This window comes from Strongylocentrotus purpuratus, unplaced genomic scaffold (genome assembly GCF_000002235.5).
Source record: "Strongylocentrotus purpuratus isolate Spur 01 unplaced genomic scaffold, Spur_5.0 spur5_scaffold_18, whole genome shotgun sequence".
Taxonomy (NCBI): Eukaryota; Metazoa; Echinodermata; class Echinoidea; order Camarodonta; family Strongylocentrotidae; genus Strongylocentrotus; species Strongylocentrotus purpuratus.
The window spans coordinates 3,925,165-3,946,932 of NW_022145603.1; the positions used below are offsets into that span (position 1 = coordinate 3,925,165).

Consider the following 21,768-nt stretch of genomic DNA (forward strand, 5'->3'; position numbering starts at 1 on the left):
CCCCCCCAAACCCCCCCCCCCCCTGTGTACGCGCCTGTAAGGTAGTGACTTCAATGCTAGATGTACAATTTAAGATAATCTGAAAGTTTTAGTGAAAAAAGGGTATTATATTGATAAAAATAGGAAAAAACTGATCTGATCAATTATATAATTCTCCCAACTATATTATTACAAATTAATTACATTTTAGGTGAATGTTTATCCTCACAAGGCAATGAATTTGCTCTACATACCATTCCAGACAATTAAGTGTTGTAAGGTTTTTAAAAGCCTGTCCTATGTCTTATTTTCATGGAAAAACGGTTGGGAAATTCAAAAATGATTGGGAGAATTTATTGTTAATCATTGTTAGAGGATGTTGCACAGTGACTCCTTCAAAATTTGTTGCCTGTTAGAAGTTAAGTACAGTAAAAGAAATATAATAAGTAACATTTCATACAAAAATTACGAAGTTTCTCCATCAGCCTTCAACAATGTTACCGAGACACTTTGAGAGAAATGGATACTGGAACAAAAGCATGAAAACAAGTTCATCACAAAGAAAAGTTGAAATAAAAGCATAGTGTCAGTCCCAGCAAGGTCATGCAACAAAGGAAGGAATGTACTATGCTTGCAAACAGTATGGGCACCTAAAGTCAAAGTGTACTTCGCTTCAAGCAAAGGAAAAGGAATTTGGTGCACATCCTAATGCATTGTTAGAAAACCACGTCAAACTGAAAAAGTAGAACTGAACCAGCAAACATAAACAAACTTCAGAAAGAGTGTGAACCATTTGTGTCTGTAGGATATGTGTTTTTACCAGAGAGTAATGTAGCTAGAAAAGTGAAAGTATTTTGAGTTACTGGTGCTTTTCAATCCTTGATTTTGAAAAGTGCGTTGCCCTTTTGTGATAGTTCTTCTGTTGGTGCTAGTGTTTTGCTCAAAGTCATTGGCGACGGCTTTGTGAAAGCGCCCCTTCATGTGGTAGACTTGAAGTCGGACCGTGTTTCTGGTATGTGAATATGGCAGTTAGACCATCACTTCCTGTGGAAGAGGTATCCATCATATTAGGTAATGATCTCGCTGGTGAAAGAGTAGTGTCGTGTCCAGGAGTGAGTTCAAGTCCTTGTGAAAGTTCTGAGACAGATTAGTTGGTTGCAGAATTGTCGTTTGGTTGAGGACGAGTCTGATTCAAACGTGGATGAGAGTGCGAGAAAGGGTCATCGTGTAGGAAATAGTGAAAATCTGAACCGCTATCTTTGAACAAGAGAACATTGCTAGAGGAGCAACAGACAGATCCTCAGTTGATTTCTTTGAATGAGAGAGCTGTTTCTGAGGAGGAGGCATCGACTGTGCCTGTTTGTTTTTACAAGAAAGCAGGTGTGCTAAGGAGAAAGTGGAGGACGGCAGATGTCTCTGCAGGTGAAGTGTGGAAAGAAGTCCACCAAATCATAGTTCCTTCTACATACAGGCAGGACATACTTAGCCTTGCTCATGAAGCTCCACTTGCAGGTCACTAAAGGGTTCACAAAACCCAGGAGAAAATTCTTTTTCATTTCTTTTGGCCATGTATGCAAAAAAGATTTTGCAAAATTTTGCAGAAGTTGCCATGCATGTCAAGTTGAAGGCAAACCGAATCAGAAAATACTGGCAGCACCATTGAAGCCAATACCGGCATTCGAGGAGCCTTTTCTAAGATCATAGTGGATTGTGTAGGTAATCTGCTAAGCACAAAGGCAGATAATGAATACTTATTGCCAATCATGTGCGCTGCGACAAGATACAGAAATAATACCACTGAGGCGCATAACAGCAAATAATGTGACAAAGTCGTTAGTGAAATTTGGTACTACTGTCGAGCTACCAAAAACTGTACAATCTGATCAAGGGTCAAGAATTTATGTCTAGGGTGTTCAAATCAGGTGATGAAGGAACTAGGAATAAAGCATGTCTTTTTGAATGCGTACCACCCCGAATCCCAGGGAGCCCAGGAGAGATTCCACCAGAATTTGAAGAATATGATGAAAACATAATAGAGAAACAAAGGGATGAGGGAGTTCCCTGTTGTTGTTTGCTTTTCGAGATGCTGTACAAGAGTCGCTTGGGTTCAGTTCTTTTGAATAGGTGTACGGTCACTCCGTACGTGGACTATTGCAGTTGCTGAAAGAGAGACTGTTATGTGATGTGATGTGTTAGTACTTTTCGTGAGAGAATGCATAAGGCGTGGGAGGTTGCTAGACAGAAATTGTCTGATTCTCAGGAGAGGATGTGGAACAGGAAAATTAAGTCAAAACTGGCAAATAATGACAGTTAAGGATTGAATAAAATCCTTCATTAAAACTATCAATACATTACTCAAATGAAGTCAATGAACTAAATATCTCTTTTAATGTTTAATGTGTCCTGAACTTTGTGATAGGAATAGTTATGTTCATTCGTCAGGTGAAAAAAAAAAAAATCTAGTCTGGATATTGTGAAGAATCAGTGTTTTGGACAACAACTACACATTGTTTTGAAACTAGATAACAAATAGTTGATATGGATTACATTATCATTGATCTTCAAAATATAGTAAACAGTCAACTACTTGAGCATTTTTTTCATTGAAAGGTTTATATTCTGAACTAGTTAGAAAGTACCATCAATTTTAAAAGTATCGCATGCTAAGAATGAAAGCTTTGTTTTGCACATTTTTGCAATATATGAAAATAAGTGTTCATTTTTCAAAATTGTTCATGTAGTTATGGATGTAGATTGTTAACAAATTGAAGTTTGGAGTAAAATTTCAGCGACTTGTCTCATAGAAATTAAGGAGCCGGAACGTTAGTGCTGATTTCATTGAATAGCGCCATCTTGTGTTATAATCCAAAGAGTAAAAAACATAATTTTGTGACGAAGTGGACTATTTATAGCGATAGAACCGGGGTAGACTTACAATTTGTCAACCTTCTCATTTATGTTTGACATTGAAGCTTGATTCACACTTTTTTAATTGGGAAGATAGAATGATTCATGAAGTTTGTACGTCAGGCCGTCACTTTGAATCAACTAAAAAAGAGCCCTTAAACTAAATTAACATTGTGACTTTTCATTGCTGATCGAGTGGAGATGCGAAGCGAGAGTTGAATATGACGCTGATACGAAGCATAAAAGCCTGGGCATTTATAATGTCTTGATGAGAAAGGAGCATTTGCTTTATGTAAGGTAGGTGTTTGTATGTAATCTGCTATAACTTGATAGCTTACCTGCGCACGGAGTTCCAGTAAAACCAAGAGAACAGGCACAAGTATACATGTTCAATCCATCAGTACAATCTTCTTCATTCGTACACGGATCGGAAGCACATTCGTCGATATCTGTGAGTTCCAAAGACAATAAATTAATGCCACTGGGCATACATTTTGGTACTTAAGATATTTTATATCTTTACAAACGTATCCGGATTTTGGTAAATAGGGTCTTAAAATGTGCACCAGATGTAAAAGAAAAAGTCATGAATTTTCAGCTCAAGATTAATTTAGTCCCCCCCCCCCTCCCCCGGAGCCATTGATGGTTAAATGACCATGCACTCCCATTTCCCATGTGTCTACTCAAAATCAAGAGGAGTGTAATTTCCCTCTTTACTGCACCAAAATATGAAACATGCTCCGTCTTGTGTCTGTGCTTGCACTTCTGTTGACATTGAATTAAGAAAAAACTGTATACAAATTTCCTCTCTAATGATTAAATGTTTTTTCTTTTTACTTGCTTTTGTTCATTAATTTACTTTTTTTTCTCTATAAGCAAGGATCAATTGCTCTACATAGAAAACGTGTATGTATGTAGGTAAGTAATCCGATTTGACTTAACAGCTTTAATACCTGTTTCACACATACTCCCGTTATAGCCATCAACACAGGAACAAGTAAAGGTGTTTACTCCATCAGCACAAGTCCCTCCATTCATACAAGGTGTGGTAGAACAATCGTCGATATCTGAGTAAATTGAGTTAAAAAGACAGATACAGGTGGATACAGGGAAATCAAGTAAAAACTGGTATAATGCAAATCAATGACACTTTGGGTATTAATTACTTCATTTGAAAAAACTATCAATATATAAATAAAATGAAGTAAATAACCAAATATCTCTATTAATGTTTGAATCATTTCAACATTGAGGCCTTGGAAAGAAATTATTTTACGAAACAAATCTGATTGTCCGACAACCTTGATGTGTCTCTGCTATAAAAGAGGGTAAGTAAAGTGAATGCTGTTTCATTTAGGGGTAAAATGGACCCAGAAATGTCCGTGTCATGGAATCAATGTGTGAAATAAAGTCATTCATTGAAGGAATTACAATATCAACTCTGCTCTTAAAATGCTGGCTCACATAGTAGCGGCAAAGACCCCGCAAAAGGCGACGGATATGAAAATCACAAAATTTAGGCGGCAAAGCGACGGCAAAAGGGGAAAATCAAGAACGGGTAGAAACGACCTTCAGCGACAACACGAAGGCAAGGGACGAATGGCTGCGACAGGGTAGGGAATCTAGCGACCAAAGTCAAACGTTGTCAAGGAGGCGAGTGACGATGTCTCGACGAAGCTCGGCAACAAGGAACGAGGTCAGACGGCTGGCAGCGGATTGGCTGGTGGCAAAGGAACGGCGACTGACGCTAGGTTGCGGCGAGGCATATTGCAGCCTGACCCTAGCTCCGTCCTCCATGATGATGAAACAGCTTTGACAGTTTCTTTTTATATGAACTTCAAAATTGCATCATGCCGGACAGTCTATTGAAATCAACTAACGTAACAAAACGTGGAGAGTCGCACTAAAATTTTAAAATCGTGGACCTTCGTTGCAAAATCATAACCCATCGCAGACCACCGTTGCAGTTTTGCAGGTACTTGGAAACGACCCGACATCAACAGTCGTCACCCTTCGGCCGAAAATTGCAATCCATCGTCACGCCAAGGTCGTTACACTTCCGTTACTTGCCGCAATGTGTCTTCAGGGTTCGAGATGTGACGTCACTTGCCGTCGTTAACAACGACTACCAACAAAATTGTGACGACCTCAAAAAGATGGAATCGCACAGCATAGAAACGTTAAAGTAGATATTCATTGATTTTAAAAACTAACTTTATTTTCATTATTGCAAAGTTGAAACTTTGATCCGACAAGGTTATCAAAATAAAATGCTTGGAAACATTCGAAGTAAAGATTATTATAAATTAAAAAAAAACGCTTAAATACAGCTCCGGCATAGAAACCTGAAGAGCTCTCCGAACGCTGCTGAGATGTGTGAGATAACATTATAGACATGATTTGCACAAGCAGACGATGTCCCATGACATCTCACACATTGTCAGTGCCTGTTTTTTCATCTTCTCTTGAGTTCTTTCTCTTACTTCACTGCCGTCAGGCTAAATGTATAATCTATTGCCTCACTTTAAACCCGCGCAAGGTTTTATTTTCATGACAAATGCAGCGATACAAAAATAAAGGAATCTGTCGCTTGTAAACAAAATATGTCCCATTGTTTATTCAGCTGCTGTTGTTCGGCGTTTCAAGAGGGAACAAAGGGTTTTTTTTAACTTGAAAGTCTGGTTTTCTTTGATTGGTAATTAATCCCTATCCTGTGTATTTACAATCAAAATATTTTAGTTATCAGAATCGGTTTATATACCTTTTGAATGGTTTGAAATGCCATCACATTTATATACACTAAACTCATTATAATTTGACAAATAATAGCTTTGCAATTATGTTCACTCTTTACGGGATGTCGTCTGCTTGGGCAGTATTGGTCCACATTGTGACGTTATTAAAACATTGTTATGTTTCTGGCGAATCTCTCATATATCCCAGCTGCTATGGAGGTGGTTGTATTTCTAATTTTATAAATCACCCGATATGTAGTTGACCTAAAACTTGTACGACGGCCATCTGTTAGCTTACCAGTTTCAAGGGATACATTAGTTGACATATTTTGAGTTTCTTTGAATTTTCACTTTAACCCTATCTAGCCCCCCCCCCCCCTCAACATTTTTCGCGTTAATTTGTTAACGCAAATTATGTAGTTGACCTAAAACTTGTACGACGGCCATCTGTTAGCTTACCAGTTTCAAGGGATACATTAGTTGACATATTTGTGAGTTTCTAGCCCCCCCCCTCGACATTTTTCGCGATAATTTGTTAACGCAAACAAATCTTGCACTGACATTTTGTGACTTTTTTCTTTCGAGTCTTGCGCATCTTTTGAAAGATTTTTTTTGAAAATCGGACCTACCATTACAAAGCCACGTGTCCTTTTATCAGCCCATTTTTGTGATTTGTGTACAAAACATATGGAAATCTCATTTTCAAATAAAGAGATAAAACATTGGTTATTTGGTCTTGTTTACAGTTTAGGTGTTTATTTGGGGTCAAAATAGTTGAATTATAGTTGGAAATGAAATAAAACAACAAAAACAATGAAATACACGAGTTAAAAAACAAAGAAATACATAAGAAATTATTAAAATAATACATAAGATAAGGAATAACCTGGCTTTTCCAATTTTGTTGGCTGTATTATTATCCCAAAGGGTCTAAATAATATATGTAGGGAAAATTAATGTTTAAATATGAAGAATATTTGATTTATGGATAAAGATGTGAATGTTATTACCATATTTGCATAAATTACCATAAATATGCAAATTAGTGAATTAAAAAAAAAATAATGAAATTACCATAATATTTTATACACTTCACTTGACATGCATGCAAATTTTGGCGGCGATCGGCCGTTTCACGACCGAGATCATGGGGGGGGGGGGGGGGGGTCTTAGAAGCCCCCCGGGCTATGCAGTTTCCAAATAGCCCGGGCTAAATAGGGTTAACCCTATTTAGCCCCCACCCCCCTCGACATTTTCCGCAATCTTTTTTTATCGCAAGAAAATTTTGCACCGAAATTTTGTGGCTTTTTTCTTTCGAGTCTTGCGCATCTTTTGAAAGAATTTTTTTGAAAATCGGACCTACCATTAGAAAGTCACGTGTCCTTTTGTCGTTGCATGTCAGCCCGAAAATCGCTCATTTTTGTGATTTGTGTACAAAACATATGGAAATCTCATTTTACAAATAAAGAGATAAAACATTGGTTATTATATGCAGTTTCAAAATAGCCCGGGCAAAATAGGGTTAAGGAAATGAGGGTTGAGGTCTCCAACGAAATCTGAATGGAATCACAGCAATTTTTTTGCCGCCACAAAATTTTTAACTTGATATATTTGCAGACGGACGCGACTGGTAATTCCGGCAGTCTGCGGTCGCTAGCGGATTCGTCAGCGACAATTGAAGGCAACACACGATGATTGGCAGGAAATTCAAAATTGCAATTCGCAGCTTAACGTAGCTTGTGGTACCCTCCTATTCGTCAAAGTGTGAGCCAGCCTTTAGATGAACACTCCCATTTTCCATGTGTCAACTCAAAATCAAGAGGAGTGTAGTTTCTCTCAGAAGTGCACACAAATATTGAACACCCTCCCATCTTTGAATTTTACTTGGCAGTCTGTCAATTGAAATAAAGTCTTCTTTCTTTTGTGACAGCATAGTATAGAGAGGGTTTAGGAAGATTACATACAACTTGTATATTTTTTATCACGTTTGTATCGTATGAATGTGGGAAGAAATATTCTCTAACACATAAATCGCCTTGGCAGACATGGTAGAAAGGGTCCACTAGATGCGCAGACTACTGATTTTAACTTCGGGCAAAGTATTTCAAAGTCATCCTCCTTTGTCTACATTACACGCAACATATTTTAGTTGGTACAGACTGAAAAGGGTGTAGAAGTTTCACAATTTCTTTTCGCATTTGATTGCCAGGAACATGATAAATGATTTTATCAACGCGCATAGCTTTAATCATGATTTTATCCACGCGAATAGCTTTAATCATGGTTTGAAACAGGAACAATCAAATGATGAAGCAGAAGACCGAGTATAATATTGCCTTAAAAAGAAAAGCTTGGCAATTATTTTGATTAGTTTTTATTTCAGATTTAATAGCTCATATAGCATTTGATGAAACTTCTGCATTGTCTTATTTTGTTGTCCTCACTTATTTATTGCTTTCTGAATAAAAAAAAGTAAAAGAAACTTACCATTGCATGTGAACCCATCATCATGAAGCTCAAACCCAGGACGACAAGAACACGAAAAGTTTCCAGCTGAGTTGAGGCACGTCTGATTGCAATTGTGAGCTCCGAGACATTCATTGATATCTGAAAGAAAATAAGAAATAAGTTACGTAAACGGAACAATGAACGTGGCCAAGGGTAAAGTATGGGCGAGCGCAGATTACGCTGCTCCCAATGAAGTACCACTAGTATCAGTATTCTGTGTATTCTAGGGCGCCTTAGCAACGCGACGGAAGGCAAAGACGGGAGAATTCACTCAACCGAGATTGTCCTGTACTATGCTCCCGTCTGCATTTGTAACCTGTATATACAGCGCTTCCGCAAACACGACGGAAGGCAAATACGAGGGTAACCGAGCAAAATAATCAATGTGCGCATGTGCTAACCAGAATTTTCTCCGTCTTGTTGATTTTCATGACCGTTCTCAGCCATAATAGCGTTTGTTCCCTAAACTCGACGGAAAAGTTGTATCGTTGTACAATGGACCATTTTCGTACTGTAACCAAATTAATGCATAAGTCTTTGTGAAGTGCCTCAATACAAATTATTTCATTCACCTGATAAGAATAATATTATTTCAATAAAGGCCTATTGTAAAAGGCTAGCAAGCCTGGCTATCAAACAAAAACGTGAAGGTAAAGTAGGGTATAATTATGTATCACTGAAACAACACTGGTTTGACAACTGGAAGAAAATCTATGCGTTTTAAAGTCTGAGAACCCAAGAGCGGAGCAAGCAGAGCGTTAAACGGCATGAGGTCGAGGCAGATGCGGCGGAGCGTATTTCAAAGTGGGGGAGGGAAGCGCACCAAAAAGGGCATTTTCTGGAAAAAGGGGGCACCTACAAAGGGAAATCTCAAAGCGAAAATATATATTTTTTAGACATTGTAATAACATTATCAGGGATGATTTCAATGTTTGTTTCTCTCTTTACATGGTCCAAGATACTAAGCATGATTCTTTTGCAGTTGGGCTGAATATTTATTTGCGAGCGAGCGAAGTGAGTTTAACGCTCTGCTTGCTCTACTTAGACAATCATATTTCATTGCCCCTAAATATAAAATGCATTGACGCCCCTGACTTCTTCTACTACTACTACAAATATTACTACTACTACTACACTAATATTACTACTACTATTATAACTTACAACAACAGCAACGACTACCAATACTACGACTGCAACTACTGTTATTAATACTACTACTATACTAATGGTATAATAGTAATTACCTGAGCAAGAATCGTTTCCTGTTCCTTCGAAAACCTCATTACAAGTGCAGTAGTAGCTTCCATCAGTGTTTGTACAGTTTCCGTTACGGCAAACATCTGAAGATAGATCACATTCGTTGATATCTACAAAAGGAAAAGGGGGACATTTAAAATATTCCACGTGCATTAAATAATTATTAACCAATAGACCTTCGTGTCATTGCATTGGGTTCCGTCAATGAGTTATATAATTAAACATGATCATTGAAAAGCTGAACAAAAAATATTCCGGTTTCATTAATAAAGTTTTAATTGTTTCAAGAAAAAGAGTATGAAGGGCGAATCTTCAACTTGAAGGGACACATTTTTCTTAAATTTCCATTTTCAGAGTGTTGTAAATGTATATATTAGATAGCTTAGACAGATACCGAGATGTGATCGGTCCAGAGCTTGTCACGTGATATCAATTTTTTCCTGGCCGGTTATATTTTACCAGCTGGTGAAATTAATATATTTTTGATCAATGCATGTCGCCCTCTTGAGGACTGTATGTCACTAATTACACACATTACACCATTACCGAGGGTCATTTTTTTTTTGTCATTATTTTTTTTCATGATTTTTTGTTTTGTATAAACATTTTTTAAATTTTTTTGTTTGTTTTCATCGACAGATTTATCGACATATTTTGACCAAGCTTGGCGTGTCTGTGTCCCATCATGTATATTACAAGACTGTATACTGGTAGTCACATTTATGATATCTATTGTTATTCTTAACTTTTGTGTAATTAATGATACAAATATGCAAATTTTTTCAAGGAATTCTCATTTTGTCCAGTCCGCCCCCCCCTATTTATGCAGAAAATGCAATAAAATTAATGACATGTAGTATTGTAATTCCATATTTATAATTGTCATTAATTATGCTAATATTCTGAATTACTTATTTGATTACGTCAGGGCAGAAATCTTTTGTACTTATTTTTTGTAAATTTAGAACAATTAAATAATATCAAAAATGTGAAATTATTTGTCCACTAACATTTTTTTAGATTGATAATTTTCTTTTTCTTTGATTGTTTCTGAATTTTTATGTATTTCTTAGTTTTCAAATCTTTAGTTTTTCATTGTTTTGTTATCTAGAATAGTTGATGATGGTCAAAAGGGATGTTATCTGAGGAAAAAAAGAAAATGCATTTTTTGGACAACACTTCTTGTAAAACCCATACATTGTACACACAAGATCAATGGAAACCGCCATTTTTTGGCGACGTTGGTCAGGAATATGTAATCTGCAACCGTACCCCGATTTTTGCAAATAGGGACTTAAAATGTGAGCGAGATGTCAAAGAAAAAGTACCCCCGCGCTATTAAGGTTTAAGATAAGTGTATCGTCTTACCCTCCTGCATGACTTGATGATCTGGGGCAATAAGTCGTGACCCAGGAAGCAATTCCATGAAAATCCGCTCTAGGCTGGTATCATCCAAAGATGCATTAGGTTTTACGTCGACCCGGAAGGATACCAGAGCATAATTTCCGGTCAAAGTGTAGTTTTAACAGACACAGCCTGAAGTATGTCGTCTCCCATTCTGGTGATGTATTGAGGTAACGCAATACCTTCAAAAAGATTTATAAATCACAATTCCATGAATTCATTATTTAAACTGTAATGGGAATTTTGCTCTGACAAGACTAAAGTTTTGGATGAGTTTGACATGAGCCCCCAAAAATGCTTTTTACAATAATTTTGTTTGTTTCAAAAGATGAACGTCTTCAAAATCTCTTCAAAAAAAAGAAGATTTTATTCACACGTTAGTTGAATTGTTTTTGTTTTGCGAAACTTTATTTGCACAGAATAGCCTGTTATCCTATCAATGTATTATTAAGTTAAAGTGTATTCAGTTTAAGAAAAAAAATCATATCTTAGTTGACTCTTTATGATTGTTATTTATCAGATTTAGAAAAAGGTAGTGAACAACTAACTTTCACGTTTAAGAAACAAAAAAATCTTGATTCATAAGTGAACCTTTATTGACAGATTAAATTGTATTTCTCTGGAACTTCTCCAAATTAACTTACATCTTGGGCCAACTGACGCTGGTTCTCTTGCGATTCGACCACAGAAGGATAATATTCAACGCTTAATCCAGTGATGAATGTAAGACGAACGTTGAGTGATAACGACAGCGCGTCTATTCCATTGCAGAATTAAAAACACAAGAAATACACTGTTATGGAATCTTATGCTTAATTAGTAGGATAATGATCTAATCTTTAAATAGACTACTTTCTTTAAAATAAAGGTCGTTTGTATACATTTTCATCTAAAGGGATGGAGACAGTTCTTCCTCGAAAATCATCTTTCAAGTTTCCACATCTTGCTGGCGAGCGAAGCACATGAACAAAAGTTTTGACCCTCCCCCTCCCTATGCAGATCCGCCCTATAGTTGAATTTCTCTTAAAGTCTTCATTAGGAGAACATGGCATAGATATGTTGCTAAATCAACAAGTGATTGACAGGTTATATTGAATTGGATTAGAAAATATATTTGATTTGATTGAATCTTTTTTCCACTCAAACATCCAAAAATAAAATAACAAGTATAAACCATACACTATTACAATATATAATAGAACAAATAAACTATAATAGTAACAAAATACTGATAAGTATCTATGAAACAAAAAAGGTTTACAAAGTACATTTAAGTTTGAGAATAAGCCCAAATATTTTAAATTGCTTGATTTAACTGAGAGGAAAACAAATACAAAAGGGATTCATACTTTGACAGTTCCCATCGAATTATGTTGCCTTATACGGGAGTTTAATTTTTTAATTTTGGATCTGCCCTCTAAATTGGGAATCAAAATTTCAGTCCGAATACAGGGCATACCAAATGTTGCCAAATACGAAACATATTTCACAGTAATTTCGTACCAGCCGGTCATTAAGAAAACAAACTAAATAGATTCATACTTTGGCAGGTTCCATTGATTTCTGTTGTGTTCTCACTGCACACGCACGAGAAGTTACCGGGTGTGTTCCTGCAAACACGATCTAGGCTGGACTCGCAGACATCCGTGCTCGATTCACAATCATCGATATCTGTTTAAAAGGGCACAAAGGGAGAACAAGGTTGTATATTGAACGAGAGAGATGACATAATGTTACAGGAAGCATTACAGTTGGTATTAGACAATCCCAAATATTGAGATAATTACATCAATAGAAAGCTTTTAACCCCCAGAATAACACTAAACGGTGTCCAACTGACAAAAAACAAGTTTAGAATGGTGAATTTATGCGAGTAAACTCTACCAAAACTATCTAAGTCTGAAACCCGGAAGTGCATGTAGAGTCGGGCCTCTATCCGTGACGTCACGAACGGGACTCATGGGCTCAGTGAGAGTGAATGGCAATGATATATCTACGTAAATGCTTTCCTGTCAGAGCTTAGATTTGTTGTTGTTAATGAGTACGGTATATTTGATGGATTTCTGTTTTCATTTGACCGATGAATGAAGAATAACGAAGCATCATTTTTCAGTCGCTGATTTCTTTTATATATTCACCTATTTATAGAGATTGCAGACGAGTTTACTGCTTGGGAAATAAGGTAAATCATGCACGTATGAATAGGCGGATGCATTATCTTGTCATCAGATAAGGTACAGGAGCAGTTTTGTAAAACGAATAGGCCTAGAACTATGATAGTACTTATCATAGATGTGTGTGACTGCCTCAAAAAAGGATACAGTACCAGTTAAACATTTTATGTTGTAAATATCAAACTTGAACGGGATCATGCAAGCGCGCTTCCTCTTGGTACTTGGTTGGGTAATCCCTTTGGCAGCTCACTCAGGAAGCTATACTGGGATGGTAGGTGAGGCAAGTGACTACAAGGAGTGTCATGAATTGCTGGAATGGTGTGTGGACAAAGCACTTGTCAATTTACAGTAAAATATGCTAAGTCCAGTGCAAGTAAAAACCAAGCTAGTAAGCTTATATGATGTGAGAACCAACGGGGGGGGGGGGGGGCTGCATCATTCTGATGGAGGGTAGAGCAGCCTCCTTGAAGTTGGTTATTCCTGTTGCATTAACTGCTGAGCCTGGCAGATGGTTCCAGATCCTTATTGCTCTTGGGTAGTATGAGAACTTGAAGGAGTCGATAGTTGCAACAGGAATTACATACTTCAGGTTGTGGTCATGTCTTCCGAAGTATGTAGCAGGGATAACAATAGTTGGTGCAGGTATGGAGACAAGTCGGTGATGGATCTTGTAGAGAAGGGTGCATTGGTCGAGGATTCGACGTGTGTGAAGCGTGTCCCACCCTAGAGCTGCCACAAGAGCTGATGGTGATGTGGTGTATCTGTAGTCACGGTACACAAAGCGAGCCGCTGTTCTTTGTACTTGCTCTAGCATTTTTGTGACCATGACGCTGTGTGGGTTCCAAGCCTCCGAGGCATACTCCAATTGGGGGCGCACTAAGGCTGTGTAGGCCCTGGACTTTACATCCCTGGTACAGGGTGAGAGAGTCCTGCGAAGAGGACCTAGAGTACGGCTTGCTTTATGCCGGATGGTTTGGCAGTGCTTGTTCCAACGGAGATCAGCAGCAACCGTTACTCCAAGGTACTTGTACTCTTTCACTCTCGGAATCAGTCCATTTGACAGGTAGTATTCTCGGATGCTGGGAGTACGCTTCCGTGTGATGGTGAGGATAGCGCACTTTTCACGTTGAAGTCCATCATCCAGTTTGAAGACCACCGGACAGCTGTTGGAGATCGTCCTTTAGGATTTGAGGGTCCTCAGGGCATCGAATCTCACGATAGAGGGTGCTGTCATCTGCGAAGAGACGCATTGTGGACTGGATGTTGTCTTGAATATCGTTGATATACAACAGGAAGAGGGTAGGGCCAATGACGGATCCCTGGGGGACTCCAGATGTTACATCCCTCCATGTTGATTTGGATCCATCAACTACGACTGCTGTTGTCTATCAGTGAGGAGAGACATTATCCACTGGAGTGAGTCACCACTTATTCCATAGTACTGAAGTTGGTTTGACAGGAGAAGGTGTGGTACTCGATCAAATGCCTTCTTGAAGTCCAAGAAGATTATATCAGCTTGGCTACGCTGCTGTAGGATGGAGGACCAGTCGTGGACGGCTGTTGTCAATTGAGTGGTTGTTGACAACCCTCGTCGGAAGCCATGCTGTGCATCAGTGAGGATATTATTCACTGCAACATGCTTCGACACATGGCTCAGGATGATGTGTTCCATGACTTTGCAGCAAACGCAAGTAAGTGAGATCGGTCTGTAGTTGGAGGGGTCACACTTTTCTCCCGACTTGTGAATAGGGGTAACCAGTGCTTGTTTCCATTGGGCTGGAACGATGCCACTGTTGTAGCTTGTTGAAACAGGAAGGACAGTGGAGAAGCAATCTCGCGAGCTACCAACTTTAGGAGCTGGGGTGGAAGTTCATCAGGTCCGCTGGCCTTTGAAGGGTCCAGTTGTTGGAGGCGTTTCTCGACACCAGTCCTGTGAACATGCAGGTGACCAATAGTTGGAAAAGGAGAAGGTCCTTTCTGTACAAGAGGTTGAGCTGGTGAGGAGTAAAGACAGACTGGAAGTAGTCGTTCAGTGTCTCTGCCTGTCTAATGCTGAGGCGCATAGTTTAGATGGAGTACGCAAGGTAGGAATACCAATGTTTTCAGAACGACATGTCTTGATGTAAGACCAGAAAGACTTTGGGTGTCCTTAAGGCTTGCCCCGATGATGTTGTTGACGTACTCACAACGTGCTCTGTGCACATTCTTGGCAACTTGGTTCCTGAATTGTCGGTAGGCTGTCGAAGCTGTGGAGCAAGACTGGCTGTGTGCCTTCTTGAATAGGCTATCTCTCTTCCTCATCTGGCGTTTCAAAGGAGGAGTAATCCAAGGAAGATGTTTCCTTCCTTTGCTCATTTTGGAAGGAATAAGCTCAGACAAAACACCTGTTCAAGAAGTTGACAATGATGGACCAGTTTGTCTCCACTGATTTCTTTCTGGATCTGATTGGAGGAATTCCGTCGCAAATTCGGCTGCTGCATCTCTCAGTTGCTTTCGTCAGCTTTGTGGAACTGGTAGATCTTCCTCAGGGGCTTGACAGAGATCTTTGGATTTGCAGCAAGAGTAAAAGTGACGATGTTGTGGTCTGATATCCCAGACTTTACGCACACATTCTCAACCAGGGCGGGATTTGACGTCACAACTAGATCCAGGATGTTGTTGGATGAAGGTCGGGTGACTTCCTGACTGTTTGAGACAAGGAGTTGTGCAAAAGGATATCCAACAGCTTCTGGTGACAAGTAGAAGTGGCTGGATTTGTAGTCGATGGTCATCCCAGTTGATGTCTGGGTGATTAAAGTCGCCGGCTATCAAGATGTTAGGGTGGCTGCGCCGGTGCCTTGTCATAATCTTGGACAATGACTGGTGCAAGCCTTCAAGACCTTGTTGTCTGTTGTTGGAGGGGGGGGGCAGTAGTAGCTACCAATATACAGTGGCTTGGCATTGCAAGTTGCACGTTGCACCACTGTATCTCACAGTCTGAGTCAAACTCTGGACATTCAGTGACAATTAGCGTGTCGATGATTGCTATGAAAACACCACCTCCATGGATGTTTCTGTCCTTACGGTAGATGGAGTAATTGCTTGGGAAGATTGAGTATGATGATAAGCTGTCATCCAGTTTGATTCACAACCAAAAACAAAATCAGGAGTGTGGTGAGCAATAGCTGCATGGAAGCTTGATTTTTTAGCATTCCCTTAAGACCATTGCAGTTTACAACCATCACTTTAAATGCCTTTTTGCGATTTCTTGATGGAGGGTGAAATCGTGGTTGACGACGTCCCCCAGGGCTCGATGTAGGCGTAGAGGTTAGAGGGTTGGAGTGAAGGATTCTTCATTACTGGAGTCGTGGTGAAGGGGTGAGAAAACGATTGGTCTGTGAGAGGTTAAGACCTTGCAGCGAGCTGCTTGACCCTATGTTGGTAGAGGAACACTGGCAGCACACCCAAGCGAAGCTCCTGGACTTCTTCGTCAAGATATCATAGGAGTCTGGGGAGATACCGACACATGAGATGTGGCACCAGCAGTCGCAGTGATCGCATAAGAGAGCAGGGTCGTTGTCTCTCACTTCATCCCACAGATGGCACATGGAAATGTCTCAGGAGCACTAGTTGATGGATCAGGGTTGGTTTCAACTTGTCCGCTGAGGAGAAGTAGGATGGTTAGGTGGCTCAAAGAAGTCGACCTGAAGTCAAGTGGACAAAGCTTTGTATTTCGATTCCACTTATTACAGGATGATATAAAAAGTAACAGTTTGCAGTTATCAATATCTGCAGTGTAAGTACGCCTTCTAGTAGGCTGGTGTAGTGATCTTGGTTCACAAAGCGTTGCGTGTAGATCGAAGAAGGGTAAAGAAGCTGATCTATGGTCTGCAATCTGCGTGTACAGGTTTCCACTCTTCAATAGTTAAGTGCACACACTATTGAGAGTATTGCTAGAAGGAGTGGATGTGATCTAGAAGAGAGGGTGGTAAGAAGTAATTCTTCATGATGGCGTTTGCAAGTCGAACGGGGATGAATACCGGTGATTAAATTTGGCAGGACAGTATTCAATATTCAATACGTATTCAGAACAAAACAAAGGGAAGTCAGAAAAGCTCAGCAGTCTCACTCACTCAGCTACACCATTTTATGTAGGTTAGCTATTAGTAGTAGTAGACGGTTAGCTAAATCATCTGGTAAATGATTAAATCCGGTGAGTAATTGCTTCTATATCATAAGAATAATATAAGCATGATTCAGTCAGAAAATATACATTACAGTTATTGTTGCCTGTAGTGTAGGTATGAAGAAGGCTGGGCAAAATAAGCAAACTCAGGATCTCCATATGGGACTACAGGTGTGTGTTCAAATTCCTTGGCAGAAAATGGCTGTAAAAACTATCACAATATTCTACCTCCAGAAGGTATCAAAGAACAAAATAATTATATCAAAAGCTTGAAGATATGTTCAAGAAGCAAAATTAGGTAAATAAAATACACGATCTGCAGTTAAAAGTGCAAGATTAAGTGGATTTTATATCACAAAACCAGACCATGTCTGCTCCCTGTAGCCATCACCTCCTCTTTAATATTTTGACAACGTCTAATGATCGAACGATAGTCATCCGCGAGTGATGCGGCTCTTGCACGAACGTTCGTGAAGCGAGCAGAATCGGGAGGTAAGACCAGGCCGCTGCTCTAGGAGCAGCTTGCTTGTGATGAAAAAACAACTAACAAAGACCTGCTCCTCAGTGACTACCGGTGTCAGAATTGGTAGATCGCACAATGCACAGCATGGAAGAAGATGAAGGATCTTCAGGGCAAGGAAGGCGAAAGACATGGGAAAAGGGAAGGAGAAACCATCGGGATATCGCGTATGGTAATGAACGGTGCATCAGTCCACTACCAGACAGCGCTACAGTTCACTCCGTGCCTGGGCCGATTTAACAATCAACACCAAAACAAAAATTACATGGTGAAAATATCGACTAATATAGCACATCGTTGGCATGTATATGTAATCATTTTTAAAAGGGGAATTGATATTAATACTATAAAATATTAAGGGAAGGTAAAGAATTGTACATAGAATTATGATTATTAGACTTTTCAGCCTTTGAAACAAAATAAGCAGAAAATCGTATCTCTCTGCACATGCTTCTATGGAACATCCGGGTACGTGAATATACTCTTTCCCGGACGTGATGTCATATATATAGTAGACCAGCGCTGCGACTGATTTTATATGCAAAGAGAGGCGGATATTTTCAACATTTCAATCAAGGATTTCGAGTAGCCAGAATTGGTTAGTGATATACTATGTAATTGAAAAACTGATAAATAACATATGCTTGCCGCAAGTACCAAATTAAGGGACATTTATTTGCTTAGAATATCAGCTGTAACATGAAAGGAAAAGTTTGTAAGTGATTAAGGTAGCTATCAATATTTTTAGAATGAACCTATAACCTGTATGGACAATTCAATTACTATCCCTTTTTTTTATCTTTTCTGTTTTTTCCTTTTTTATTTCACGCTCTGAACATATTCCACCATGCTCACACATATCTGGCAATGTTACAATCTGTGAACCTCTTGTGTCATTCTGCTACCTGATCACATACCATAATGTGTGACCTACATTTTCTCCCCCACCTTTCTCCCTCCCTTTCTCTCTGTGACTCTCCATCTCATTCTCACAGTCTCACTCTCTCTTTCACCTCCTACTCTATTGTCTCCCTCACTAAAACGCTCACTTACAAGCGGTGTGATAAATAAAAATGTTTTGTCTTGGGCTTATTTATTACTTAAAATCTGAGTTTTTAATAAGTTAATACCAGGCACGGCTATTATAATTATACATATGCATACTCATTTTCTCAAAAATCTTTATGTACCAAGCACCTATCATTTGGAATTCCCTTCCCATTTATCTGGAATATAAATGCCAGGCACTGTGTTATATATATTTGAACCTGTGTTGTTGTATTTGTCATATCCTTGGTACTGATAATTATCATTTAATTATAATCTTTAGGCCGGCCACTTATTAGGGTCACGCTACCTGCTAAGCAACTTTTATATTGTTGTACCAATGTAGACAGGCCGACATGTATTCTATTTTTTGTAATCTATTAACAATTATAGTGCTATGTATGTATGTTTTTGTGGTATTAAATTACAATTAAATTGAATTGTAAATATACATATTATTGGAGGTTGGGGGCTTGGGGTCTTGAGGATCTTGCTTGATTGCATCGCTTAGATTCAAAAAGTATTCAAGAATAGGGGCCTTGAAGTATTTGTGTAGGGGAATTGAACCCCCCCCCCCTCCCCCCCACTAAGCTGCTACTAGTTCATACCTTGACACTCTTAGGGGATGAATTGTCGTATCCTGAATGACAGGTGCAGTTGTAGTCTCCAGGCAGGTTGAAACAGGTAGATATATCACGCGGGCATAGGTCCACATCAGATGCACATTCATCAAAATCTGATGAGTAACAAGAAATCTTTGTCAAATAACAGAATTGAAGTCAGAATTATAAATAAAAATGGCAAAACAGTTGAAAGCAGATCTGATATTAACAAGTCATGTCATAGAACTGGGTTTAATGAGAACATAATCATTTGTTAAATTCAGGAATATTTAAGGAGAATCTTTTTATTTGTAATGCTCTATCACATTGTAAAATTCTCTCTCCCTCTCTCTCTCTCTCTCTCTCCGCCTCTCAATTCAATTCAATTCAAAATTTATTGTCCAATGATTGGAAATTTGTTTCGTTTGCATGTCAGTACAAGATTACAGATTATAATCATCACTTCCTTGTTTAAATGGCCAGTTATAACAATTATAACTACCATAGTCAAAATATTTTTTTTTGTCGTCCTCACCCAGGTTAGAAGGGCTGGTAAAACGTGACACATATCTGTTATGGACCTCCACCCCCATTTATAAAATAATCCTTGACCTCATTTTGCTCCCGTGAAACCTGGTACGGCCTGTCAACATACCTGAAACAGGTTCCATTTTCAAGTTGAAAACCAGGCTCGCATGTGCAATTGACAGATGCAGTGGAATCCATCAGGGCCTCATCACATTCACTTATCTCTGTGATAAGATGAAGCAAATTTTTGATATTAAAATATAAAAATGTCATGAAGAAAAACTTTCATGTTAAAGCTCCATTAAAATTTCTCCTAACATATGCAATACTAATGGTTATTGGAAATAAAACCAATTTTCACCTTTAATGGGCTATCCTCTCTCTCTCTCTCTCTCATATATTCCATAAAGTAAAACACTTATACTTTATACAAATACAATGAATCAATCATTTAATCAGTCAATCAATGGAGAAATTTCTTATGATATATTCAGTAAATGTTAATCCATGATATGTTTATGTTGATTTGTATTCAAGTTGTGGTTCAAAAATGTTTTGACTATTGATAAGTTAGGGGTAGGTTTACAGTAAGATGTTAGGAAAGATTAGGATTACAGTTAATGTTACAAGAAATGATGAATTATCAATTAGGTCGTATGCTTATCCTCTGGACAAATCTTGTTCTGCTTATATAAAAACCAAATTAATATCAGGGTAAACTTTCCCTTTAAACATGTATTATAAACCTTTGTCCGGAAGACAACTTTTTAAATTTAAAGAAACTTGTTATGAGAGCGACTGTTCCAAAAAATCCTAAGACAACAGGTACATATCATATACACGCAACACACACACGGGCCCACACCCTTACCATCAGCGCTTGTTCTCTTACAAATTTACTTTTCTGAGATTGTTTGTCAGGAATTATTTTTATGTTTGTTTCTCTTTTACATGGTCCAAAATACTGGTTAAGGGAGGCAGTGGGGTATTAAATGAGAAAAAAAAAAAGAGTTTTACATTTCCTGGTTTAGTATGAAGTGGAAGCTTCAAAAATACCAATGTATGGGATACAGGTATATTTCTTTTTCTAATTAAGGATTAAGTAATTGATGTCAAGCACTATATCACCTGAAGTGAAATAATTACTCAATATGGATGTGGTATGGATCGGAATGTACAATGACTAATTAATATCATCTAATATCTTTAAACAGGTAAAGTGAGCATTTATTTCCTAAACATATAAACTTCTGCTTCACTTTCTTCTCAGTCATCATTTAGGAGAAGCAACATTTTCTTTTCCATGGAATATTTAGTGCACACCTACTGATATTCTCATACATTTTAACGCCAACATTTCCATTTTCAAATTTAATTGCTATAACTTAAAAACTATCCTCAATTACGTTCAAATTTGGAGGAAATGTTTATTTCAAGGAGAAAAACATGGTTGATGATGGTTTAAGAGTACCTATATGGTAAACAAAAATATTTCTGTTTTTCATGAGGTTTTGATTTTTCAAATCACTTTATCTCACTGTAAAAACAGCAGAATTTTCACAAAAAGCCATCATTAAATTCAAGTTATATAAACATACTATCTACCTTGTAAATCCAACAAGGAATACCTGTACACTTCTGAGTAGTAGTGGTTGCAGTTTTTATTCTGAAAAATCTCTAATTGTTTTGTTTGGAAATCTCTCATTCATTTTATTATATTAAAAGTGAATGGCTTTGTGGTTGTTATTATCTTATTCTTCAGAATAAAAGCTTTCAAACAGTATATAGTTTATAGGGGGTAGCTTCTATGCTTACAAGATATTCTATCAATATAGGGTGCGTGAAAACACGATATATTCCCCACTGCCACCCTTAAGTATCATATTTTGCAGTTGTTTGTTTACTTACCGTCACAGGAACGTTGATCGATGGCAAGCAT

The 21,768-nt window shown here is 38.3% G+C and overlaps 1 protein-coding gene across 6 annotated transcripts in view; it reads right to left on the minus strand.

Moving 5' to 3' along the window:
• Window positions 1-19,335, minus strand: part of LOC105446843 (fibropellin-3-like) — a 37,906-nt gene extending 18,571 nt beyond the window's left edge. For 5 of the 6 annotated variants that reach the window (XM_030989070.1, XM_030989071.1, XM_030989069.1 and 2 more), the window contains exons 1-8: window positions 19,308-19,335; window positions 12,336-12,464; window positions 11,438-11,550; window positions 10,758-10,975; window positions 9,377-9,499; window positions 8,109-8,228; window positions 3,840-3,953; window positions 3,225-3,335 (exon numbers count right to left, since the gene is read on the minus strand). In XM_030989070.1, the coding sequence (XP_030844930.1) occupies window positions 3,225-3,335; window positions 3,840-3,953; window positions 8,109-8,228; window positions 9,377-9,499; window positions 10,758-10,815 (526 nt within the window). In that variant the 5' untranslated portion in view covers window positions 10,816-10,975; window positions 11,438-11,550; window positions 12,336-12,464; window positions 19,308-19,335. The remainder of the gene's footprint in view (window positions 1-3,224; window positions 3,336-3,839; window positions 3,954-8,108; window positions 8,229-9,376; window positions 9,500-10,757; window positions 10,976-11,437; window positions 11,551-12,335; window positions 12,465-19,307) is intronic. The other variant, XM_030989068.1, reaches the window with a different exon arrangement.
• Window positions 19,336-21,768: the final 2,433 nt, after the last annotated feature.